This window comes from Pezoporus occidentalis, unplaced genomic scaffold, assembly GCF_034315485.1.
Source record: "Pezoporus occidentalis ecotype Australia unplaced genomic scaffold, CSIRO_AGI_Poc_V1 ctg243, whole genome shotgun sequence".
NCBI classification, from domain to species: domain Eukaryota; kingdom Metazoa; phylum Chordata; class Aves; order Psittaciformes; family Psittacidae; genus Pezoporus; species Pezoporus occidentalis.
The window spans coordinates 134,897-162,714 of NW_026914319.1; the positions used below are offsets into that span (position 1 = coordinate 134,897).

General features: G+C 41.4%; 1 protein-coding gene and 1 long non-coding RNA gene across 2 annotated transcripts; one reads left to right on the forward strand and one right to left on the reverse strand.

Moving 5' to 3' along the window:
• Positions 1 to 1,508: 1,508 nt before the first annotated feature.
• Positions 1,509 to 23,109, reverse strand: LOC134165584 (uncharacterized). The gene is made up of 3 exons (XR_009965575.1): positions 21,968 to 23,109; positions 21,542 to 21,626; positions 1,509 to 5,093 (listed from the first exon to the last, which is right to left on the reverse strand). It is a non-coding gene; the product is annotated as an uncharacterized LOC134165584 (long non-coding RNA).
• On the forward strand, positions 6,636 to 25,891 carry GPNMB (glycoprotein nmb). Its single transcript, XM_062622524.1, has 11 exons — positions 6,636 to 6,838; positions 13,597 to 13,746; positions 14,440 to 14,583; positions 15,844 to 16,023; positions 17,145 to 17,303; positions 17,760 to 18,068; positions 19,491 to 19,613; positions 20,338 to 20,440; positions 21,362 to 21,567; positions 24,053 to 24,140; positions 24,905 to 25,891. The coding sequence occupies exons 1-11, from the start codon at positions 6,769 to 6,771 to the stop codon at positions 25,056 to 25,058; spliced, it is 1,686 nt and encodes a 561-aa protein (XP_062478508.1). The 5' UTR covers positions 6,636 to 6,768; the 3' UTR covers positions 25,059 to 25,891.
• Positions 25,892 to 27,818: the final 1,927 nt, after the last annotated feature.

Here is a 27,818-nt window from a genome sequence, read left to right on the forward strand (position 1 = left end):
GATGACAAATCAGTGGGAATTTATTGAGACCTGAATGTACAATCCATTTCCTTCCTCTTCACTTCTGCTTCTCATTTCTTTATTTTCTTTTCAGGACTATTCCATTCTTTTATACTTTGATATCAGACACTTAAGAGTACAGGGTTACATTCATAGTATTCAAATTGGGTATAACGATATAATTGGATATGATGCTGTGATTCTGTGATAATGTCCTTTACTGAGAAGAACTGCAACTATCTTACATTGGATCTGAATTATTTTTTAGAACTATTCAACTTCCTTCCACATGCAGCAGAACTGAACCTTTTGCAGTGAAAATGTAACCCCTCGTGTTAGGCATGGAACTGCTTTCTCTTTCTTCCAGCACACTGATGAACAGTAGTGCTCTGAGAAACCAGCAGCAAGTGAGCAGCATGGCTGAGGGAAGATTTGTTAAGCTATTTTGCTCTTTTAGGAGAGAGAATTTAAACTACAGCTCTAAGAACCAGATTTTTCTGTTAAGCGATGCACACACATTTTCTGTAATGATTGTTATCAAGTCATACAGTATTTCCCATGCAGAGCTCATAGCTCCGGTGATCAGGGCATTACGCATGCTAGACAGAGAGATTTTACCCTTAGAATTTCACTTAAGCCAGGGATTGCAAGTAGGCTGCTGTATTAAATCAATTTTTTGGTTCTTGTAAAGTAGCACAATAAAGTCATGTTAGGTTTTCCAGCACTGGCAAAGAAAGTTGAAATAAAATATCCATATTGCAATGGAGATTTAAAACAGAATCACTGCAAATCTACTGCTCCTATCACAGAGAATATAAATAAAGGTTATAAATAAACTCAGAAGACTAACTCCTATATATTTAATGTATGTAATTATGTATTTCCTTGGCCACATGAACAGAATTGTTAGAGATTATTATGTAATGCATTTGAGAACAAGGCATTAAAAACACACTTTTCCCCCAGTGAAGAAAACCAGCAGTTCCTGTTCATGTTTTGCAAGCAGGAGCCCCTCCGGGGCAGTAACCCATGCTGATCTGGGGCTGCATTACTAGCCTGGTCTTCCTCCCCTGTCCTGTCAGTGCTGTATCGCAATGTAAGGGCCTGATCCTGCCATCACTGCTCTGCAGCAGCTGAAGATGAGTTGATGTGGTGCTGCGTGCATGCACATGGGTACGGGCAAGTTGCGGCACAACCAGAGTGCTCCTCCTGTGCCTCACTGGTTAATGCACAGTCCCACCAAGCCGTGACTGCTCCGTGCAAGTGCCAGCAGGCAAACCTGGAAAAACCCAACCCACACCAAAACCTACCTGCCCTTTCTCCTTCAGTTTACCTCCAGGCTCTCAAATAAGCCACAGGAGGAAGATTCAGGTGGATTTCAGTCCTAGTGTGAGCGCAACACATCACTTGGAACACAACAGCTCTGCTTGCTCAGAGTTTGCCTTTTTTTTATGCCATAAATGTTATTATTTAACTGGGATTCTAGACAGAAAGCTGATCACTACATAATGCATTCATCTTTATTGCCCCCTCTCCATTGCCTGTATGTTCACTGCTGGGTCTAGCCACTAAAGAAAAGGTTACTGTCTGAATTAATGCTGTGAATCAGTGGGAATACAGTCAAAAAAAAAAAAAGCCAAGCAGAATTCTGCCCATAGTCTCACTGTTAACACATGAAAGAGTAAGTTATGCTGAGGTTCAGCTGCCAGCATTTTCATTTATTCTGACTCCTATTTCAGGGAAGTGCTGAGGTGATTTCTTGAGCAGCCAAGGCAATTTCGCTGGACAGTAAAATAACTGAGCTTCTGTGCTGAACTCTCATCCGCAGCCCATAATAACTGAAACACAGCATATACAGGGAATAAGGCAGAACTGAGTACATTCAGTTTATATTGTTTCTTAGAAAAGCTTTAAAGGAGCAGACTGGCTGTGAGACTGTGTCCTTCACTGTCCTCCCAATGACTACACAGTCAGATGTTCTTGTTAAGTGTATTTCCTTTGAACCATCACCTTTCTGGTTGGGTTTTGCTGGTTTCATTGATCCTGAATTACTTTTTCTTAGCCAGAATAGCAATTAATGTCTTTAGAGAAATCAGAGCTTTTCAGCAATGATTTGGTTGCTCTCTCTTGAGCCAAATGATACAAAATCTGTCTTCTAAATCCTCTCTGAGCAATAGAGAGGCCTGAATGGATTTCATTATAATATGATATAAAATATGGGTCTCACACAGTCATATTCATGCACTTTCACAGCAATTATCTGCTCTCTTGATTGGATGAGGACTGGGCCTTGATGAATCATTTTGAATATAAACCATGTAGCTAACAGTTCATCAAATCAGCATGAGATAAGTAGTACAGTAAACCCAATGTCCAGACTTTGTAAAGGAACAGTGGCAGCTTCCAAACCAAAAGTGGGTCAGCTGAGGTGCACACAGAGCATGACAGAAGCTTACAGGGGTCTTTAGGAGACCATGGGCTAAGGCAGCAGTGTGCTGGGACTACCAGGATAGCTACACTCCTCCTTGCACTGACACCATAGTCAAAAAACTCCAAACAAACGTGCCTAGAGACACTGAATAAACTCACTTTGTTCACACACCTTTAAAAACAGATGTGTGATGCGGTCTAGAGGGTCAGTATCTGTCATTACGTCTTGTCTTCAGCTGCTGGTCATCTGCACAGATTAGTAAGAACTTCCATGGCAGAGAAGACCACTCCACCTGTGTTGGATGATTGGACTGGGGTCCTCTGTGGGTCTGTATCTCAAGGCTGAGCTCTTGTGAGGATTGCTGATGTCAAAGCACTGCAGAGGTTTCTTGGGTTCCCCTCCCTTCCCCACAAGCTGCTTTCATGAGGAGTTTCGGGGCACTGTCACACACATGGCTGGGACTGTGTTGTGAGTTTAGCATTCATAGGGATAGACCAACAGAGAGGCACTCCTGAAAAGGCAGGGAGCTGGCGTGCTGATCTGACCCTTCCCTACAGAGGAAATTCAGGCCAAAAATGGCTTTTGAGTCCAACCATTAACCTAGCAACACCAAGTCCACCACTAAAGCATGTCCTTAAGTGCCACATCTACGCCTCTTAAATACCTCCAGGGATGGTGACTCAACCCCTTTTCAGGGCAGCCTGTTCCAGTGCTTGACAACCTTTCTGGTGATGAAATTTTTCCTAATATCCAATGTAAACCTCCACGGGTGCAATCTGAGGACATTTCCTCTCATCCTAGTACTTGTGATAAGAGACCAACATTCACCTCACTACAACCTCCTTTCTTATAGTTGTAGAGAGAGGTTAGGTGTCCCCTCAGCCTCCCTTCAGTCAGGCTCAACCGCAGTTCCTTCAGCTGCTCCTCATGCTGTGGTCACGCTGTGATCCTATGCTGTGGTCAAGTACTAAGTTTGGAAAACATCAGCACCAGCACAGGAATTTGGAGAAGTGTGACTGCAAGGAAGTATCTTGCCATAAAAAAATGGTAAAATGCCTGCCTTCAGCTACCACAAAAGCAAAAAAATGAAGATGCTGGAGTTACTAAAAGCCTGATTGTCCATAGTTAATTCATTTTTCAGTGACAAACTGACCTGGATGGTGCCATAAATGGATCATGAGCTTTTGCAGAGCTTTTTTTCCCCTGTATAACAAGCAAGACTCCTGACTGCCAGCACAGCTTTGTTTACATGTTCAGTTCAGTCAGCTGATGGCCAATGCCCTGTGTGATGCGAGACACAGATGATTTCTTCCCAGAAAGGGATTTGTTCAGCCTCAAGCAGAGTTCCCTCAAGAGACCACTGGTCATGGCAGACAGCATTTACTTAAAGTAGCTGGTTGCCAGAACAAGATTGTCTCGTTTTCCTTTGCTGGTTTGGCCAAAAGCCAAGTTCATCCTTCAAATCCCCCCCTTTTTTTTTTTATCCCCTTGATTTTAAGGTTTCTGTGAGCAGTGATTAACAATTCCTGTACTAATGTTGATGGCAGTGTGATAGCAGTGCGAGCATGCCAGCTCTGTCACAGTCTAGACATGCAGGTACACATGATGTGTTCACACCCTGTCATCTGACAGGCCTTCAGGTAGCAGAGATGTATATCTCCTCAATGAGTTTTAATAACTGAGGTGCTAAAGCTGTGAAGTACCAAGCACCTCCTACCCACCCACTTCTTTGTCAGATTAAGCCCTAAATCTCTCTGAATGTGTTCTTCTTTGCTGGGAGAATATTTAGGCTATAATTTAAATCTTTTCTCTTTTACAGCTGCACAATTCAGTTCAGTTGCTTTATCTGCAAAGCTGTTTCTCAGAGACCAAGAATAATGATGTAAAAGCTATAAAGTTAATTTAAGAGCTGGTGATGATCAACTGATTTGAAGCAACTCCTCAGTGTTTCAGGTGGACTCATTTTCATAGCTACGGCTGAGACACTTGGAGAAATCAGCTCAGTTTTCAGATGGTACCTTCAGCCTTCTCTTCTCATACTTTTCCTTGGCTTTTTTATTCTTCTCTTCACTCCTTTTACACCTCTGTTTCTCCTTCCTCTTTCTTCCCTTCTTATCTGGCATTCTCCTCCCCTCTTTTCTTGCTGACAGTGTCTGCTGCAGCCACAGCACAAGAGAATCCAACCATTTCCCGTGTCAGCCCTTCAGGAATGTGTAGTCTAAGGCGCATGAGCTGAGGAGGAAGAAGGGATGGACAGGAGTGTCACAGCATGGCCACCTTTTAGTCATTACCCCAGCCCGGGTGGGTTTTGATTCCTCTAACCACAGGCCTGATCCTCAGTGCCTCCAAAGTCTATTTACAACATGTTTAGTAATTTCCACCAGCTGGCCCTTATTGAGAGCGTCACTCAGTGCTTCAAGTAACAATTTCATGTCTCAAATGACATGGCGAAGAATTCCATCCTAACCAACGTTATTGTTTTTAGGCTGATAATCTTTTTAATTAACAGGCATTTGTTGTGAGCAGTTTTCCTCTGGAGGTCCTCAAAACCCTGGTGGGAATGGGCATTCAAACCTCTTTTCTCTACAGCAGACTTTGGATCAGGACCCCAGTGCTGAAGCACACTGTTTGAAGGTCACTTTTCGTTTCTAGGATCAACAACCTGGAAACAAAGGAGTGCAAGACGTTAACGTCCTACATGGTTTAAAAAATAATTGTGAATGGTTCAGAAGCCTGACGTGTCAGCTGGGAATACAGTTGATTGAATAAAAAAAGCAACAATCACATGAGGATGCTGCACTCTTTTTTTTTTTTTGCATAATCAGTCACAGACTTTGATTTATGCTCCCTCTCCTTTCTGCCAGATAACGAGGACTTAGTTCAAACAAGCTTGGTATCCCTAAGGCTATTGCCTTCACCCTTTTCCTTGGCTGGCAGATGAGGGAAGATTGGCTCCAGCCAGGAGGGTGCTGAAGCACAGAGTCTATGTACGTAAGATTGCACGAGTGTACATCAGAGCCTGAGTTACTGAGCAAAATACTGGCTGGGGTGCCCTGAGTAATGACAAAACCAGCTAACCAATAGCAAATTGTAGAAAAATGGAAGGAACTAAGAACAAATAAACCCAAAAATAGTGAGTAGTCTCAGTTCTGAAACCTCCTTCCACTGGGAAATGCCTTCATTGCGTTGAAAGTGACTTGGACTTAGAGACTTCCACTGGCCCTGCCCAAAACAAAACTGTTTTAGTGTTGCCCAACTTGTTGCTTTCTGGCTAGCCAATGTCTCACTTGCCAGTGCTATACTTTGGCATCACTGAAAACACTACTGAACTCCATACTTGTTTCCGTGCCATGTTGTCTCACCAAAGCTTGTTCTTTGCTACAAACAGAAGGAAGAAACCTCACAAGGTTGCCAGGGCTGCACAAAATTGAGTTGCTGCACTGTCTGCAAGAGAACACCTGGGCTGGTGAAGCATGGGGAACCTGAATTTGAGCCATTAAGTGTAGTGTTTGCAAATCTGCCTGTATTATGCTATTCCTCTTGAGCCATCGGTTGTACTTTGTTACTAGCTTGGGCAGCAAAGTCTGCTTTTCCTGTAATCTCAGCACACCATGAAATAAATACAATGAAGTACTTGTCTGTGTATAGGTCATAGCAACTTGTGAGCTAGATATTGACTGGCCATCACTGCATATGGTCTGTGATCGCACCTCACACATTGTATTGTGCAGCTGTTGTTAAACGGTGCATGCATGTGCCCGCTAAATGTCTAAATAACATTTTCCTTTACAATCAACTCTCATCAGGAGCCAAGGCCAGAGATGTGTTAGAATTGGCCCATCTCCATTTAGTCTACAGCTGTTCCCCAGGATGTGGGGAGAGACACAAGGTTAAGTAGTGATGGGTCCAGCAAATGCAGTGAGCTGTTGCTGTAATGCTTGCAAATCAAGCTGGGGCAAGAGTTAATTTGGATTTCTGGAAATAAGTGTTCCTAATTTAAAAACAAATTAAGTACAAAAATTGATCATAGTGCAAAACCAGTATAAAAATGCCCGCAAGGTAAATGGTGTGGCTCCAAACAGGTCTCTCAGAAATCCCAGGGAATGCTGAAAGCAAAAGGAGTGAGTCATAAGCACATGAGCCGAAAGAAGCTGAATCCAAAATCATGCATCTCTGCTTAATTCCATCACATGATGAGTCCCGGGGCCCTTCATTTAATCAGAAAGCAGAGCAGTGGGGAAACTTCAGTCTCACTTCTCAGTGGGGACCGGAGGAGTTACCGTGTGCAGGCACCGGCACTCTCTGCTCCCCTGAGCTGACGCAGGGGCTCCAGCACCATGAGCGGTGCTCGCCGACACCTCGGATTCCTGCTCCTGGCCGAAGCAGTGCTGTGTGCTGCTGCCACACGTGAGTGCCTCCTTCACCCTGTCCCCTCTCCCTGTCCCTGCGGGTTCAATGTCCTGAGCCAGGGCAGTAAGAATGGCTGCTCCGTGCAGGTGCAGAGGTTGCTGGAGGTGTGCTTGGGAAGCAGGAGGTGACAGCTAGCTCCACTTGGGTTGTCTGGCTCTGGGTAGAAATGTCACTTGAGCTAGAAAAATACTCCAAGAGCTGTTCAGTTATTGATTCCCTGAGCTCCACAGATACACAGCGCTGACTGTGCCTTGGCTCACTTCAACACATTTCTAGCAATAGCTCCCCAGCTGAAGTGTGGCTAGAAGGGCACATGTAGAATGGACTTCTTCCAGGTTGCTCAGCTCAGCTGTGGCTGGGAGAAGCCAGGTCAGAGGCAGTGCTCCCCACTGGGATGCCCTGACCTGTGGATCCCCAAACCCGGGGAGCCCAGCTGAGGAATTAAATCCTAAAGCCACAGTGAGCAGGCGCAGGGCTGGTCCTTTGCTTTTTTCTGGGCTCCCAGCTTGACTCAAGTCTTAGGTTGAGTTCCTGAGTTCAGGGCTGGGATCCCAGAAATGGGATTTTAGGCTTAAATTACAGAATCTACAGTAAGGAAAGTGAAGAAGTTAAAAGCTGAGCTCCAGCTGAGGGTCCACCTAGCCTCGTAACTCTTTCCAATGGGACACAGTAATAGGTGTATAACCAGGCAAGCGTACACTGGCATTTACTCAGGACACCTTCCCAGCACCAGAAGTGCCTCTGTCAGATGCAGTCATTGTATTTAACAGTTTTTCCTGTACTTTTCTTCCACCCATTCATGCACTTGGGTTTTGATTACAACTGTGTAAATTTTTGACATACACACAATACGCTGCCAGCAAGAAATTTCACACCTTAACTGTGCTTTGTGTGAAGAAATACCCTTTGTGCACTTAGAACCTGTAACCTGCTGGTTTCATTTCATTCTCCTTAACTTCTGTACTTCCAGAAAGAGTGACAAATTGCTCCTGCCTCCATGGTGTTCATCATTCTGGCTTTGAATTCTGCTCTGTCACCCCTTCTCCAGGCTGAAGACACAGTTTATTTAGCTGTTCCTCATATAGAAACAATTCTAACCCTTTGTAGCATCCTCACCACCTATCTCTGAACTTTGTTTTCTTATACCCTGCTTGATCTGCAGAGAACAGAGCAGCGTGAAGTGTTTAAGACATGAACATACATGGAATTTTACAATGCTGTAATGATAATTTCATCTCTGGTCTCTATCTAACCTCTTCCTAGTTTTACAGCTACCAATGATCACTGCATTCAAAACTGTAAAGCTCCAAGACCTTGCTTCTGAGTAGCAATAGCTAGTTCAGGGCCCCTCATTCTGTCAGTTACATTTAACTATGCTGAATTTAGTACAGCTTTATTCTTGAGTCATTGAGCCTCTTAAGTCCTTCCGTCTACTAGTTTCAGATGCTCTCTTTAGCAGCTTAAATCTGTTTTCCAGATTATGAACATTAAAAATTATTTCAGCAATTGAGAAAACTGGACACTTTAACTTCTGGCTCATGTATCTTAATCAATTCTTTATTCATGTGAATTCCTCCATTCTTACTCCATGGTAACACAGACCCTTTATGTGCCTTTACTGTGGGACTTCACCAAATGCTGTCTGGAACTCAAGCAGACAATAACAAGCAGGCCAGCCCTGCTCCCATGCTCTCTGGCTCCCTCAGCGTAACTCGAATCCATTTGTGAGGAATGCACTGCTCTCATGGCATATCATATTAATGCACTGTATCTGCTAATTCTGTTCCTCACTGCTGTTTTTACAAGCTTCTCCAATTTGAGGCTCAAACTTTTTGTAATCCTCTAAATCTTCCCTGGAAGTGTTTTTAAACAGTTTTTAAACACTGTCATCACATTTGCCAACTTTTGTTTCTTGGCCACTAAAGCAGTTTTGAAACAAGATGTTACATGCTACGGTTAATAGCTCATTTATTTCACTCTTGAATAACGTCCATACTTTGTGAGCTATCCTATCTAGCCAACTTCTTCATCATTTTGGTTTGCTCTATTATTTTATTTTTCCTTTGTGCCAACACTTCATTTTGAGAGAGATTCTCCATCATCGCAAAGAAAAATTCTAGCACTGAAACCTCTTACGCTCCTCTTCTGTGAATGAAAATTTAAACTAATATACTTAACTTTCATGCTATCCCTTTATTATCCCTGAATGCTTCTTTTGTATCTACATCATCCTTTGCCCCTACAGACTTTCTGGCAAGCTCTCTACTACTTTTGTATTTGAAAAAAAGATAATTAGTAAGTTTGATGTTTTTTAAGTTGTTCCTCAAATTCCTTTTTTTTTTTGTCCTGCTTTATTACTTTTCTATACATAACTTTAGAAAGCTCACATTGTTTTCCGTCATCTTAGCTGAGCCATATCAGCCTTTTTACTTATAATACCCTTTCAACTTCTTCAGCTGGGTCATCTTTTTGTTGCTGTTGTTACAGCACTGGCTTTTGTTCTCTCTGTCATGGCTAACACACTATCACAGGAAATGCTGAACTTCTTGTCTTTGCTACATTTTTCACCAAAATGAAAACCAGAATGAGAAGGAAGAAAGTCAATCAGAGTGTAAGAAAGATCTTTTCTCCTATGATCACCTCACCAGAACTATTACAGTAATCAGTTCCTTTGAGTGTAATATTAGTCTCTCTATTTTGAAGTGAATTGCTCTAATTTTGGTTATGACCAACATCTGTTCTTGAGTGGTTTTCATTGTTAAAGGAGAAATACATTAAAGCCTTTGGTCCTTTAAATTCAGCAACTGAAAATCTTCAGTTCCATGTGTTAGAGAAACCAGTGCTGAAGTCTTTGCTCATCTGAAAAAATGTCTTTGTCTTGTCCTGAAGCTTGTAAAATGTTTTATATTTGATTGAAATAAACAAAGCACATCAGGGAGGCACAGAAATGCCTGAGGAGCTTGTGATTTAGGAGCAGTGACCACAATTATTACCAAAGCTGGACAAGAAAATGACTTATGAATTCAAGGCTTGTTATTGAAGATTCAAAATTAAAAGCATTTATAAAATTAAAAGTGCTCCAGCTCTTGTTGATGAATCAAGCATTTGGGAAGAAAACAATGATTGAAATGTTTTGATCTGACAAAGCCAAAACATTGTTATTTATTAAATTTGAGATAAAAAATCAAAGAGAATGAGAAAAAGAAATCAGGAAAAGTCCCCAGTCACTTGCTTTCAAATAAGATGGCACATTAATTTAATGACCTAAAATGTAATTGAACTTCACAAGCCTTTGTGAAACACTTTTATAGTTGCTAATCTGTTTTTTTCCTGACAAAAATTTCTGAAGGACATTACCTTCTGATCAAGACTGAAAACAATACAGCATGTGATACAGACCATGAAATAAATATCAGTCATGACGCTTTATGCTTTGCTCACATCAAAATATATTACATTTGGAAGAAAAACTCGATCAAGTGATTTAAGTGAGACTGTGGAGTGTTCCTGTAGGGCAAAAGACTGTAGGAGAGTATGTCTGCAGGCAAAATCTGTTCTCTTCCTTGAACTTTTTGGTCCTGGGAGAGAGAGCTACCAGCATCAGTTCAGAGAGACCATTGAGATGGGACTGGCCAAGGGGTGTGCTTCCTGCCCAGCAGAAATTTCACTGGGCAATGAAACATCAAGAGGAAGCAGCTCTTCTGCAGTGCTGTTTCTCTGGTTCTCCCTCGCAGTAAAATTAGGAGTCACATGCCCATAAAGACTGTGCTTAGACAGGCTATACCTGCTTTGTACCTTTCCCAAAACTTGGAGGAATTCCAGCACAGCCAGTTATATTACAGCAACAGGGATATTCTTGCCCTTCTTACAGGTCTCTGCATTTTCCTTGAAGTGATCCAGCTCTTTGTTGTACTTGGGTATAAACCTCAGCAGCATTCAGCATCAGCTGCCTTTAAAATGAAGCCATGAAAAGCAGAAATCCCTTGATGTTGTGACTGAATGGCACGCCCAGCAGTTACTTGATTAACATGACAGAGTTGTTTAAGGCCTCCAGGCATTCATGGGACTCTGCCTATGAGCCTACTTAGGAACATCTTTTTATGGCATCCCACAGTTATTGACGTGTTCCTACAGGTTACTTGGCTATTTTCTTTGCTTTTCATTATGTGTACTTTGTGACAGAAAGACAGATCCTAGAAGGCCTGGGAAAAGCTTGAGCCAGTCATTTGTAGTAATATGAGAAGAAAGAGGTTATTAAAGTGATTTAATATCTGAGCCATTTTAAAGTAATAGGCATGAAAGTTCATATGTTTTTGTTGTTGTATTATAAACACATTGAATTTACTATTCAGCTCTAAATTTCCTTTTCTGGGAATACCAGCTTCTGTTACAATTGATTCCACCCCTCCCACCCAACCAACCAGCCAACTCACCAAAGCAGCTTCACTGGGTCAAAGTTAATTCCCGGCATAACTTCCACTAGAGCATAATTCAGACACTGAGTGAATTTATCCTGTTAGCGTTTTACAGGCAAGCACAAAGCCATCACCAATCAAGCAACATCTGTACAACCAGCCTGATCGTTGCAGGGTTATATCCATTCATACAAACAATTGCTCTGATATGATCAAAACGTTTTAGACCTTTTTCATAGAATCATAGAATAATTAGGGTTGGAAAGGACCTGAAGATCATCTAGTTCCAACCCCCCTGCCGTGGGCAGGGACACCTTACGCTAAATCATATCAGCCAAGGCCTCGTCCAACCTGGCCTTGAACACTGTCAGGGATGGAGCATTCACAACCTCCCTGGGCAACCCATTCCAGTGCCTCACCACCCTAACAGGAAAGAATTTCCTCCTTACATCCAATCTAAACTTCCCCTGTTTAAGTTTTAACCCGTTACCCCTTGTCCTGTCACTACAGTCCCTAATGAAGAGTCCCTCCCCAGCATCCCTATAGGCCCCCTTCAGATACTGGAAGGCTGCTATGAGGTCTCCACGCAGCCTTCTCTTCTCCAAGCTGAACAGCCCCAACTTTCTCAGCCTGTCTTCATACAGGAGGTGCTCCAGTCCCCTGATCACCCTCGTGGCCCTTCTCTGGACTTGTTCCAACAGTTCCATGTCCTTTTTATGTTGAGGACACCAGAACTGCACACAATACTCCAGGTGAGGTCTCACAAGAGCAGAGCAGAGGGGCAGGATCACCTCCTTCGACCTGCTGGTCACACTCCTTTTGATGCAGCCCAGGATACGGTTGGCTTTCTGGGCTGCGAGCGCACACTGCCTGCCCATGTTCATTTTCTCATCAACCAACACCCCCAAGTCCTTCTCCGCAGGGCTGCTCTGAATCTCTTCTCTGCCCAACCTGTAGCTGTGCCTGGGATTGCTCTGACCCAGGTGTAGGACCTTGCACTTGGCATGGTTAAACTTCATGAGGTTGGCATCAGCCCACCTCACAAGCGTGTCAAGGTCCCTCTGGATGGCATTCCTTCCCTCCAGGGTACCAACCGAACCACACAGCTTGGTGTCATCGGCAAACTTGCTGAGGGCGCACTCAATCCCACTGTCCATGTCAGCGACAAAGATGTTGAACAAGATAGGTCCCAACACCGATCCCTGAGGGACACCACTTGTTACTGGTCTCCAGCTGGACATTGAGCCATTGACCACAACTCTTTGTGTGCAGCCATCCAGCCAGTTCTTTATCCACTGAGTGGTCCATCCATCAAATTGATGTCTCTCCAATTTAGAGACAAGGATGTCGTGTGGGACAGTGTCGAATGTTTCGCACAAGTCCAGGTAGATGACATCAACTGCTCTACCCCTGTCCATCAGTTCTGTAGCCCCATCATAGAAGGCCACCAAACTGGTCAGGCAGGATTTCCCCTTAGTGAAGCCATGCTGGCTGTCACCAAGCACCTTGTTGATTTTCATGTGCCTTAGCATGCCTTCCAGGAGAATCTGCTCCAAGATTTTGCCAGGCACAGAGGTGAGACTGACTGGTCTGTAATTCCCGGGGTCATCCATTTTCCCCTTCTTGAAAATGGGGGTTATATTTCCCTTTTTCCAGTCATTGGGAACTTCACCCGACTGCCATGATTTCTCAAATATGATGGCCAGTGGCTTAGCAACTTCATTCGCCAGCTTCTTCAGGACCCACGGATGGATTTCATCAGGTCCCATGGACTTGTGCACGTTCAGATTTTTAAGATGGTCTCGAACCAGATCCCCTCCTACAGTGAGCCTAAGGTCTTCATTCTCACAGTCCCTGCATCTACCTTCCAAGACTTGGGTGGTTTGGTCAGAGCCTTTGCCAGTGAAGACCGAGGCAAAGAAGTCATTCAGAACCTCAGCCTTCTCCAAATCCTGAGTAGCCAGTTCTCCTGAGAGCTTCCTGAGGAGGCCTACATTCTCCCTAGTCTGTTTTTTATTTGCTATGTACTTGTAGAATCCCTTCCTGTTATCTTTAATACCTCTAGCTAAGTTTAATTCTTATTCTTTTATTCTTTCTCTGGAAAGCTTGCAATAGTGCAAGTAAAAGTGTGTCAGTCTGACAATGGTGGAATTGTCTTTATGTTGGTTATAGTTGATATATTTATAGCTGCAATGATAAAACTCTAACTTTCTCCTAGTGAAGAGTTTTCTAATCAGAACAAGAATATAGTCATAATAGGAAAGCTGTTCAGCATAAGAGCAATGTCTTTTAGAGTGGTAAGGAAAATGCTATTACATGGCATGTTCATTTTTTCTCCAGGGTTTCAAGACGTGCTGGGCCAGGGAAGTACTTCTCCTGTCATATCCTACAAGAAGCTACAAGGCTGGTCTAGTGATCAAAATAAATGGAATGAAAAGCTTTATCCTTTCTGGAAAGAAGGAGATCCCAGATGGAAGGACTGCTGGAAAGGTGATTGCACATATGCATTTCAAATACACTGAAAAAATTGGCCAGAAAATCCACCTCACTGAAGTGCACAGGTGCTATAGTGCTTTTTCATTGGGGCAATATCCATCACTGCTGTGAGGAACAGCAAATTAGAGACAGTTGGCTCTGATACCATTCCCAGGGCATTTTCTGAGGAAGCAGAACAGTGAGTTGTTACAGGAAATGACTTCCCATGACTCATAGCCTCAGACATTAATATTTATGAAGTATTGATGGCTCTAGGACAATCCATTACTTGAAATACGCCCTAGAGGACCGACAGCTTCAACTGCTACCTTGGTAGGGCATTGTGGGCTTTAGCTTGATGACTTTGGTGAAGACCCTGTTTATCATCACCTGGTCTGAGCTGAGGTCTAAAGGCTGTATCTCTGGAGAGAAACAAAAATATTCTCCTTTGACCCCTATGAGTAAAACTCCATATTCTTAGCTCTCAGAAGGAAACTGGTGACAGACCACTAAATGATGTGGAGAGAAATGATGAATCCCTCTGATTGTTCTAAGTTGGGGTTTAGATAAGAGTGCAAGTGACTTAGAAGCATAAACCCCCTTAGAGGATGCAATAAAGCATTTGTAATGTAAATAGTGCACAGCTGCAGGTAGCTGCTGCTCTGATGCATCTTTTACTGCAGTGAAGACCAATTTTCTTTTCTACAGGCGGAAGGGTGACAGTCAAATTGGACACTGACAGCCCAGCACTGGTAGGATCCAATGTGACTTTTGTTGTAACTCTCCAGTTTCCCAAGTGCCAGAAAGAAGATAATGACGGCAACATAGTATATGAGAGAAACTGTACCCAGGGTAGGTAACTGCAATCTCCCTGCACTGTACACGTGTCTGACTTTGCTGCTGATGTGAACAGGTCATGAATCCTTGAAAACAACATAGGTACATCCTATGACACGCCATGGCGCTTTTAACTGGTAACTACACTCATGTCTAACCTGTGCTACACCAGGTTCTCTCCTCAGAAGATTGCTATGGTATGTTTACTGTTCTGTACCCACTATATATAATGACCAACCAATTGAAGATTTGCCTTCACAAACCAGTGATATTAATTTTGCTTCCTAACAAAGCTGTTACTGCTCTTCAACTCAGTCACAAGGTTGCACAGTCACACTGTGTTCTCCAAAATTTATACAGCTGTCAATTTATACAGCTGGTTTATTTATTTTTCCCAGTTGGGAATTGTAGAACACGCTAACCATTATCTGCATCTTGAAAAACTCTTTGGAAAGAGTAAATCTCACATTCCCACATTTTAAGATTTAAAAACAAAGATGAAAACACAGAATTTAAAAATCAAGCAATCTTTTCATCAGAGAATCACCTTTTTCAGCTTATTTACCATCACACAGAGCAAAAAAACTATCATAATCCCACTGTTTGAAGCTTCTGGATCTAGAGCAGAACAGGCTGCTGCACTTTTCCTCCTCTGAATTCGTAAATGTTCAACAAATTGTTTTACAGATCAAACCAATTTCCATTTCAAGGCATGTCAGCAACTTTGTCAGCCTCAGTTCTACTTTTTGATTGCCTAATGTTTTGTTAACAGCTGACATCCATTCTCTACTTAAGATCTGTTTTGCTGTTTGGGGAAAGAAACTGCCTTCTCATTATTAAGAAAGGAACTGAAAGTCATGTCTGAGTTATTTAAAGGTGCCATAGAAAACTTTTCTAGCAAAACAAAGTCACTTCCCCACAGCACTTCCGTGGCTGCTATTGCTATTCACCATTTTAGATTCTGCTTGCCAAAGGTTCAGGTAGCCCCATTAACTCCAGTGAAACAGTAGCATCCTGTGTAGTCAACAGCAAGTTTTGGGCAAGGAGTTTCAAACTGTCTGGCCCATGTGACATTAAAGTCTTTTTAGGCTTCTAAATAAAATAATGCCAAGCCAGAATAATGGTGTGTTTACATTAAAAAACAAAGCACAACTTTAGAATGTTTAAAACCTCGTTTTAGATGTTTAAAACCTCTTGTAACTGCTGTAAACTGGGGTGTCCGCCTCCTGCTCCCTGCCTTTCTGCACACTTCTCATGTCCTATTTCTACACTTAGATTTTCCAGTTTCCCAGGATCAGCAAGTCTATGTCTACAACTGGACTGAATGGATTGACAACTGTGGCTGGGAAAACTGCACAAGCAACCACAGCCATAACGTATTCCCAGATGGGAGACCTTTCCCTCATTATCCTGGCTGGAGGAGAAGGAACTTTGTCTACGTGTTTCACACATTTGGTTAGTACCATAACACATCCTTTGGTTTGGCTGACACTGCAAAGCTTATATTCATTCTGCATTCTGTAGCTCAATTGTCAAGTATGTTATTAGAAGTCCTTTAAAAAGGATTTCACACTCTTAAGTGGAGATCCCAAATTCATTCACCACATTCCAGAGAGGCCATCAGCTGCTTTGCCTGGAAATCATGAATTACCAGGAGATTCTCTTTAAATCTGCATTCACAGTACTACCACTGAAGAAAAGTAATTTCAGTAGTACCCAAAGATCCTTTTCTAGGAAGGGGTCAGATGGGTCTGAGCAGGTTCCTTTTCTAGGAAGGGGTCAGATGGGTCTGAGCAGGTAAGTCAGATGATTTGTTGACCGCTCACTGCCACTTCAGATCCTTACCTTTAAGAGAGACCATAGCACTGTGTATCTTCAGATTGGTTAAATGGTGCAGCACTTCTTGCCTCTGGATAACTGAAAACTGCCACTGACTGTGTGGTACTGCTCTGGTTGCAGATGCCAATTTTCAGCATTTCCAGCTCCTGGGAATGTAACTGTTGGGCTATTCCTGCCATGGCCTACATACTAAACCTTAGTATCCTAAGATAGCTGGGCTAAATCAATATTATCATCAGTATCAGCATGAGTAGTAACAATAATAATGTCCCAAATTTTAGGTAGAGGTAATACCTACCCCAAGAGCTGTTACAAACACAAATAAGCAAACATACACAAAGGGCTCTAGGGTATGAAGAAAGAGGTATTATATCTTCTTGCTACACTGAAAGTGCAAACACAAGATCACTTAAAGTGCCTAAGAGGTAACAACATCCAGTACATAATCCTAATGACTTAATGTAACAAAATTGCTTTGGAAAGATACAGGTGCTAATTTTTCTTAGATTATTGAAATCTGGGGCATGTTTCTGACACCTTCAAAAAACCCCACATAAATAATGGGAGTAAACACATTGTAAAAGTATTCAGTCTTCCAAAACCCACCTGCCAAGTAACTGAAACACAATTCTAAACTATTCATTTTGTGTTAGACAATCCAAGATTCACAGATATATTGCTTCTCTTAAAACAACTTGTAGCTTGTCTGAAGGAGAAAACTTCATGTTGTGTTTCAGGTCAGTACTATCAGAGAACTGGACGATCTTCAGCAATGTTTTCAGTCAACACAGCAAATATCACTCTTGGCAAACACGTGATGGCAGTATCCATTTACAGGAGAGGGCACTCATCATACGTTCCAATTGCAAGAGCAAGTGCCATTTATGTTGTGACAGGTGAGTGTGCCAGAATAAACTCTAATAAAATATTGGGGGTATTGTTTAGGTGTTAAAAGAATTCAGCACAAGCATTATCTGGCACAAAAAGAAGACATTGGCCTAAGAAAGGTTTTTGATATGAAAGTGGAATCTCTGGTAAATTGCCCTGAGTAGTGTAATTGACCTTTGTATCTAGCTCAGTTGTGATACCTCTACTTTGTAATGAAAAATTATTTATGAGAGGAAATGCAATATTCCACAGATGCCTGGGATTCCTCATTTGTTTCTGGGTAACTGTTTCCTACTGACATTCACCCCTCAGATCAGTAAACCAAATTAAAGTAGAAACCCATGTTAAAGATATTCATGTCTCACATTCTGACTGTTGCTGTTCAGGAACTTTGCTGCTGTTTGTTGTTTGCAGCAGGTATGTATGCTTTAATTATTTACTTCCTTTTTTTCCCCCCACTCCAGACAAAATTCCACTATCTGTGAGTATGTTCCAAAAACATGATCGCAACATCTCAGACTCCATTTTTATCAAAGACTCACCAATCACATTTGATGTGAAGATCCATGATCCCAGCTACTATCTTAATAATTCTGCCATCTCTTACAAGTGGAACTTTGGAGATGGAAGTGGCTTATTTGTAGCCAGCAGTCCTGTGGTGTCTCACACCTATACTCTGCAAGGAAACTTCACTCCAAATTTAACTGTCCAAGCCATCATACCTGTACCTTGTAAGCCAGTGACACCCACTGCACCACTGCCCACCTCAGCAGGTAAGAGTTTATTGAACAGCGATGATACTCAGAGTTATGCTAAAACTAAATTCTGATATTCTAGGTTCATACCATTAGAAGTTTTACTGTCATCAATGAAAGAGCTGCAAAGCTCTGCAAACCCTCTATAAATTGGTTTAGAGACAGAATCAATAAGCATAAACTCTACACTACACTTGATCTTAGCTGAAAGGCTGAGAAACGATTGGCACTGGAACAGGTTCCCCAAAGAAGTAGTAAATGCTCTATCCCTGTCAGTGTTCAAGGCCAGGTTGGACAGAACCTTGGGTGACATGGTCTAGTGTGAGGCATTCCTGCCATGGCAGGGGGGTTGGAACTGGATGATCTTAAGGTCCTTTCCAACCCAAACCATTCAATGATTCTACAAAACTCTTCTATGATTCTATGGTAGCCATCACTTACACATTTAACACATGACACATCCAGTTCTACCACCACAGTGACAGCATATAAGGTCTTCATGTGGACATGCAGTACATATAGATTTAGTTTTATACCCTCTACCACACCAGGTCTGGTGGTTTTAGCCTTGCCTACTCAGCACCACCCTCTGAGGTAAGATGTAAGTTTTAAGTGAGAAAGAGGTATTTCACAATACTCTTCTAACCAGTTCCTTTCTGGTTTGTATTAACATCCACCTGAAACTAAATGAGATTGGATTAAACTAGAAAATAAACTTACTCATATTCCAAAATATGGGATTTCCATGTAGCATTATCCCAGAACTGCTTTTCCACTTTAAATTTATGCACTTTCACATTTCAAAATAACTTTCATTATGTTCAGCATTTGTTTATCATCTCAGTGGTTCTAAGGTTTGCAAAAGGCCAGCAGTTTCAGGCTGGGTAGTTATAATACTATTCAATTGTAAATGTGGCTATATTTTTCAAATTTCAGAATTTTAACATGTGCTTTTACCAAAATGCTGAGTGAGAATGAAAAATGAATGCAAAGATATAATTTTCACCACTTCCCCTCTTCATTTTTCCACTAGCTGTAATGTAGAGCAATGAGGAAATACCTTCTTTTTAAAAGAGCATTTTAAACCCTTTATTGGCCTTTGGATTTCTTCTGTAATTGATTTGGGAATTTTAAAGAAGAGTTTAATTATAACAAACCTTGCAGTCTCACTTTTATTTCACAGAGATGGCTCACTAGCAAGGTGGCTTTTAGAGTGAGGCTACCCAGAACACCTCAGGGTTCTACAGCTGGGCACGTGTTTTCTTTAAGGCTGATTACTGTGATCCCATACAGATACATATGTGACTGCACAGCTGCAAACCAAAGTGACTAATGACCTAGGTAATGAATATAGTTGAGACATATGGCCATGATCAGAATACCTCTAAGCAGAACTTGTTCTAAAGCCATGCATCTATTCTTTCTCCTTCAACTCAACAGTAATTGCTGGAGCAGCTTCTAATGAAGACTATTCTACCACTGTCGAGTCAATGGAAGATAATCCAGATGAAGGCTGCCATATTTACAGAAATGGATACTATAGAAGCGGTATCTCTGTCGTAGGTAAGGATATGGGTCAACACCTGAATGGAAGACTGGGGTTAACAACAACAATGTATGGTAGAGATAGTATTTATTTAGGTTCAATTTTATCAAATACGCAAGACCCACAATAAGATCCTTCTCTGGACATAGCTGACATTTTAAGAGATTAATGCACAGACAGCTAACTGGCTGACTTTGGTTTCTTTACACGCTCTGCCAAAACCTAAATAGCAGAGATTATAGACTCTTGATTTCAGAGATGCAAGGCCAGGCACTGGTCTGGATGCCTGCTGATGGCTCCCCCTATGCTACATACGGTGTTTCCAGGCACTCAGGCTGGAAAATGGCTAGTGGGGATGTGCACCATACCACTACTTTCTATATAATCAGCTTCTGAACCTGCCACACCTGGAACATACTAGCCTGATGGGAGTCACATAAGGTTGAATTGACCTTGGCATGAACAAAAGTCACAGGGAGTGGGACAGGAAAGTGGCTCAGTAAAATAAATAACTAAATAATAATAATGGAAAAATAAAATAGAGCAGAAAGGAGCAGCCCCAAAGCAAAAGCACTGGAAAATCCCTCAGCTTTCAAACTGTTCAAGAGGAGTGCTAAGGGAGGGAGAAAGCTATGGAAAACAAGACCTGAACCAAGTATCAGCCAAACACTTGATGTTCCATACATACAGGCTTCAGAGCTTGTCATGTGTTCTACCACTGACATCTGCTTCCTCTCCCAGAGGGAATCCTTGAGGTAAATATTATACAGATGATGAGCATCCAGATGACAGAAAGTCAAGCTGAAAACTCACTGGTTGACTTTGTTGTTACCTGCCAAGGGAGGTAAGTGTGTGACTGAATCTGCCAGTCTTCCCTCTTTAATTAGGTGCTGGAACACAGTCTGTGCTTAGATACAGCTGCATGAACAAAAGCTGGGAACTGCAGTGTTTCTATTTCTTGACTGGAACTAAAGATAATGCAAGTCTCATTTGTAAACTATGAAAACAGGGTTTACTGCCAGGCTTGCAGGATTCAGAACAAATGTCAAGCCTCAGTAAAAAAAAAACACAACTAGATAGCAGAGAGAAACAATTCTGTGTTTTCTTGGCCAAGACAAGATTTCAGCACTTACTGGAAAATGGGAAGCAGTCTACTGAAATTGGAAGGAAACCCTTTCTTTCTGTCTATGATTTTTTGACACTTAAAAGTAAATGGATGTGTCCAAGCAATTTCTTGGATAGAAAAACATTGCACTAATATTCCTAGCTCCTAGAAGGGGATTATTGTTGAGAGGACTGAGAAGTACAAGAATCATCTTGGTAATGTAACTGGATAACAATTAACCACTCATAAGTTAGTGTTCACTTTTTTGGCACATGATACTACACATAAGAATCCACATTCCTTTCTTAATGATGTGTATTAAAGGTAACAGATTATATAAGATGTTTTGAGGCAGGTAATTCTGTGATCTCCATAAAATGTTAAATGATATGTAAACCAAACACATGATTTTACAGATTGCATATATGCATTTTATAGAAAAAAACCACAGAGATAGATATATATATATACACACACAATGTACAGCTATGTATAAAATAAATACATAATATATTAATAAAACACTCTTAAATCTTTATAGTGCCACTCATTTCAGTAAAAATACACCAGCATAAAACTGGGGCATGAGTGCAATGTGTCTATAAACTGGGCTAAGGTCACTCCACAGATGTAATGTGTTCTTCTCTCTTCCCATCTCAGTCTCCCCACAGACGTCTGCACAGTAGTTTCTGACCCCACATGTCAGGAGTCCAAGTCTGTGGTATGTGACCCCGTCACCATCACCGATGAATGCTTACTCACCATCAGGAGAGCTTTTGAGGAACCTGGAACATACTGCATAAACATCACCTTGGGGGATGACACAAGTCAAGCCCTTACCAGCGCGCTGATTTCTGTAAATGGAGGTGAGTCCACAGAGCAGATGTGGGTCATCTGTGAATAGCTTCTCCTGGTGGTTACTTCCCTGCAGGGGAAAAGAGCACAGGAATTTATATGGGGGTTTGGTTATGCCTGGAGGCCTCAGCTGAGACTGCACCAGCTTTTGTAAGAGTCCATGCAAAGATAAAGACACAATTATTTCCCTATGGGAATTTCAGATATTAGAACTTGGCTTCATTGGTGATTACGATCCAATGAGTACAGTAATTATACAAATCCTTCAGTATCACAGACTATAAACAGTTCTTAAGCCATAACTTATTTTTCCACAGAATAATTCTGTTGGGCAGAAAAGCAGGTAGGGACAGGCCAGTCAGCCTATCCACACATGGAGAAATAAGAGAGACAGAGAGGAATTCAGCTCACTTGAGACGGAATCAAAGTCTGTAGCTGAGCTGGCTGCCTTGGGTCCTCTATGTAGCCCATTGACCTTGACCAGGTTTCTATTTCTACATGAGGAAAAGATGAATCAGGTTCTGGAAAGACTGTGTACAGTCTGGCCAGGCTAACTATTTCAGAACAGGAGGTTTCCCTTTGGTTGGATGAGTATCACTATGTCTTGCTCATGATTATCCAAGCAGTCTTTACCAGAACCAGGTATTAAACTCAGCCTCAGTCAGAAGTCTAAATGATCATGCTGTCTCTCTGCTCACACTCCATTCCTCTCCTGACCTCCCACGACAATGTCCTAGTGACTCTTCTGAACTCTTTAATTACTATCAGCCAAGCAACTGACCCTTCGCCACAGTAGTTTTGGCTGATTTTATTTAGGTATAAATTTAGTTGCACCAAAATCAATTTGTGATGACTAAGGCACAATGCCTGACCTATAAATGCATTCCAGCTCCTACAGATGACAATCAGTACGCAGCAAGATTTTTCAGCACTGTATTCACAGAAGCTAACTTTAGCCTAACAAGGCTGGTCTTCCTAGGTTTCCTCCAGAGGGTAAATCTAAGATGCATTTTGGGGCTTCCGCTATAATCAAAGCGGAATTAGGATCTAAGAGAGGTTGCTGATTTATCTTCTGAGGGAGCCCATCTAATGTTTGCAAACATTTCTCATGTGCCACAATTTTCCACTCAGTTCAAGAGAAAGCAAGTATTTACGAATTTCTGGAAATCCCATTATCTGGTGCTTGAGTATTTGGTGCCTAAACATCTGGCCCTTGAAATCTGGCATGACTGTGCCTGGGTTACATAGGCATTGCACAAAACATCCGCACTTAACTTGCTTAAGCTGCTATTGAATGAGTTGAATCCTATGATTTAGACCCATCCCATCAGTATGTCTTATCCCATCAGTATATGTTGCTTTGAAAACTAGCCCTAGAACCTACCTTATTAATAAAATAAGGTAAATCCCTTTTGCCAAAGTCTCAGCTAAAATATTGTGTAAACCAGGAATGAAGTCAAGACTTCACAAAGAATTGTGTCAACAAACTGGGAAATATAAGAGGCACATATACCAAGTAAATGGTAAACCCTGAGTTGATATCTTGATTTTCATAGACAGCAATATACCAAGTAAATGGTAAACCCTGAGTTGATATCTTGATTTTCATAGACAGCAATTATAAATTAATAACTGAAAAGGGAAGCAAACATGCACCTCTAAGATACTTCATTGTATAAACACTATTGTTAATATGAAGACCAAGGATGCATCTCAGTGTTCATAAATTCAATAAAGGTACAATCTGTGGACTTGAAAATTAAGATATTTAGCAGAACTTAAAAAATATTTGTAATGATTTGGCTTCTTCCATCAGATATGATGCAATTAGGAGTAGATGTGGGTGAAATGGTTGATGACAGATCAGAGAGCAGAGTTCAATAACTGGCAGAGCTCTAAGTTCCATTCCTGAAATGAGCACTTTAAAATAGCAGAGCCCTCAGCTCTTGGATAAGGTAAATAAGCTTAAGTCCATAAAGCTCTCAGCCACACTCTGCAATCTTAGCATATGGGACTCCAACAAACAGTAACATTTAAGAAACCTGTTTTTTTATCCCCTTTCCCCTGGTCATCACCTCTAAGAGAAAACTGAAGCTGATTCTAATATTAAAGCTCATGAAAAGACTGCATCTCCCATACTCTTGGTGTAAATGTTCCCCTAGCATAGCACTGGTAAGGAGTAAATCAACCTCACCCCATGGGGTGCCAGCAAGACTCTCCATTGCCTTCCATGCTGGAAGGGCAGCCATGTGTCTCACTCATATGGGAAAACTGGCAAAACCAAACTCACACTGGCGGAACTCAGAATTAAACTGATTAGGCTGTGAAAGTACCACCTCCTGCCAAAGTCACTGACCTCCAACGTTTAGCATATTAGAAGTATTAAGTGTACTTCACTCTGTACAGCAATCAGATTTTGTAAAGAAAACATCACTTTTACTTGTTTCACTGTAAAAACCAGGCTCATTTTTAATCAAACTACTTTCTGAACTCTAGGATCATCATCAAGAAAAACAGAAGGTGTCTTTATCTTCCTCGGTGTGCTGGCAGTACTGGCCACCATTGGGGCTTTTGTCCTTTACAAGTAAGTTGCTAGTTTCTGGTATTAAAAACAGTTCAAGGAACTGTCAAAAATATTACTTTAAATTAACAAAACTAACAAATTTGCATTAGCTATATTTTTGTTTCTTTTTTATTGTGATTCACAAATATTATGGTAAATATTCAAGAAAATGAGATTATTGGATTAAGCCACAAAACCATTGGAAAATATCCAAATATTCAAGACTTCCACAGGAAATCACATTCTGTGCTCATAAGCACAAACAGTAATACTAGGAGGCCTGGGAACTGCATGTAAGCAGTAAGCAAACTCAAACTACCCGATGTGATGCATATATGCAGTTAAGACCTAGCAAAATTTAGCTCTAAAACTCTCAGAAGAAGTCTTTGTTAATGACTGACAGATCAAGAACTAATCATCAACATTCTTCATTAAATTGGCAAATTTTTGGGGAAAGGGTGCTGGGCATGCAGGAAAGTAGTTAACAAAAGCACGTGTTCCTGCATCATGAGCTTGGATGTTTCTCATGAAGCGAAGACTGCACCAAGACTCACCCTTTGCAGTCAGTGGTGAGAAAGAAACACCTCCACAGAGCAACAGAACCTTCTCATTAACCAAGCCTTAGTCACCACTGCTGACTGTTAACCATTAGATGGGTTTGAAAAGCGAAGGAGGAGAGAGAGTATGTGTCATGAATACATGATTCTCTTATACACTGGTCACATGCTAAATGTGGATTTTCATTTGAACAGCTTTCAGCAACTAACTGTGCACATTCCTTGCAGGAGGTACAAGCAATACAAGCCTATTGAGAGAAGCACAGGACAAGCAGACAACCATGAGGGACTAACTGCTTACTTCAGCAATTTCAAAGCAATTTTCTTCCCTAGTAGCACTGAGAAAAATCCTCTGCTGAAAAGCAAACCAGGCATTGTTTAAACCTTTAGTCTAACACTGGTTAGGTTACGTATAGAACTCATATCTGAACTGTCCTTTGATGCTTTTTTCTTATTAAAAAAACAGGCGTAAGGTGAAAGCACATACAGACGGAATGTTAACTTTTGGGGGCTTGGTGCAATTAGAAACACTAAAATAGTCCTTTGCAAAAACAAGGATATAGTTTTGAGTACTTGCTGTTCTTGCTTGTGATCTAGGATAGAGTGTTCTGATTCACCCCATACCCTTTATCTGGGTTTTCTGACTTCTAGGTTAATTAGCTGCAGAAGTGATCAGATCCACAATCTGCAGGTGGTAAAAAAAGGCTAATTAAACAAATAATCCAACCTTGTAAATAGTTACATTTTAAACACACAGTCCCTTACAGCTACTTACTGCCTTAGCAGCATTCATGCCTTAGTTAGAAAGAAATAGAAAAACAGACACAGGGGGCAAGCATGTGTTATGCCTGTGGAATGAAACGTGCCATGGCCTATTCCCAGGCATTGCCACTGAACTGCTGACGCTGTTACACTGTTTAGGAGGTCCTAGCACAGTCTTGCTCCATGTGAGCTAGCTCCCCACCAAGCAAACCCCAGATTCTGGGAACCACCAGAGGCACTGTGCCCCACCAGGAGTTTGGCAGCAGCCACCCTGTTTTGCAGGGTTCAACAGCATGGATGCAGCTCATTACATGCCAGTTGGCCTCAGTGCCAGAAAATAGGGCTGGACACATTTAGTTTCCTACTGGACATGTCTACCAGTGTGTAAGTCTCACTATAAACTAGACCACAGATACCCAAGCAACAAGATGAGGCCCATGTGCTGGGCTCTCCATGTATGATCCTTAGATGCAATTGCTGATGCTGCCTTTTGTTTCTTTGCTTCTGTTGGCCTTGAGACACTGAGCTGGCACTGCTGCTCCTCAGAGGGCAGGTATGTGCTCCATGTACAAAGGTCAGCAGAACGAGGATTCTAGCAGGAAGGGGAAGAATTCAATTCTCTTTTCCCCTTCTCTTTTAATTTCTCTCCTGCTCCATCTTCAACCACTTAATCAAATAAATGAAAACCCGAATGTAAATAATGCTCTATATGCACTATGCTCCAGCTTCTGCTTTTGCATGATGCAAAAAGCTTAGGAAGTGTAAACTTCTGCAAAACCAATGTGCCTTCACTCTAGCTGCAGTTCTGTGTTAAGAAAACTCATGTTGAGGCCTTTCCCAAGTAATCTGGTCTTCTATCCATACATGCTCATCATTCTGCATTGTGACATTTCACATTGCAAGACCAGAAGGAAACTGTTGAAGGCTGGATTACTGGATGATAAGAAGAGCATCTTATTTGTATAGGAGAAGATACTGCTAATAAGGTTTACTGAGATGATGAAACAGACCAAAAATGCTTTAAACAGTTGTAAGAGCTTTGCTGTTAATATTAAGGGTTATAATCAAAACAAAGTTAACTTTCAATTGGGAGGGGCAAATGACCTTACACAATCCATTTCTAAACACTAAATTCTTTGAAGATCTGTACTTCCATACAATTAGCTTATTTACCTGCCAGATCTCAATACATATTGTTCTTAGGTCCTGAGGCAATATATAAGCATAAACATATTTCCTGGTATCTTTGCAGACCTGTCAAATACTCATCATTCTTAATCTCAGTCTAGTATTCACCACCATTTTCCCAGTGCATGGACACCTTTTAATGATTTAAGGATATAAAAAAAAAAATATGGAGATTCCATCATACCTATGAGATTAGTTCTTCAGTTCTAAAATTCAGCAGCTTCTATTCTTATTTTGTTTCCAGGTTCTCCAATTATTTAAATTCTTTTCTGGCCATTTCAGTTATATTATTAACAGCACCACAGTCACCATTGTTCTATCTTCCTTCAACGTAACACCCTATTGTCTAACCATAACTGAGCATCTAAAACCGCTTTCTGACTTAAATAGAAAACACATTTCCTGCAAAAATTACTGCGCAAATGTTATGTCCTCTGTTATCAGCCAGACTGCTGACAGGAATTACTGTAATTTGTATTTGTTGCATTAGTTTGAGTCGGGACAGGGTTTTAATGGAAAGCTTAAGATGACCTGTAATGCAGCATGAAAAAATTAAATCTGTCACAGCTATAATGCTTACAGTCAGTGCTGATGGCAGCTACCACTGACCTGGGCTATACGTAGAAAGCACCTTGTGTCAGTAAAACACTGCATGTTTGGAGCACAGACATCTTAAGCTTTTGCATAGGAAACAGCTTTTGGGCATCCTTTAAGAACTTTATCTTTTAACCTAAGTATACAGAATAGCTTGCACTGTGCTCCTTTAAATATCATGTGGGAATATTGAATTTGTGTAATTTGATTTTGCCTTTTCATCTGTAACTTCCATTTCCTACATCTTCACTTTTATACAATGGAATCTAACTGCTGGGTTGAAAAATAAACCATCTAATGATTTTAAAGAGTACATTTCCTTTCTCTCAGAGATACTGTCAGATAAGCAACTTGATGAATTGTCCAATTACCAATCAAAACAGTATCTGCCTACAGAAACACAAATAGATTTGCCTTAGTTCTAGCTCACTTACGAACATCTGGTACTATTGGTTAAATAGCCATTTTTGCAGCCTCCCCAGTACTCAGAGCAACAGCACCACAAACCTGAGAAGGAGGAGACTTTCTTAACAATCAGATGACAGCTGAGGAACTCAGCTTCAGAACAGATTAGGATACAGATGAACTTCATGTCCTT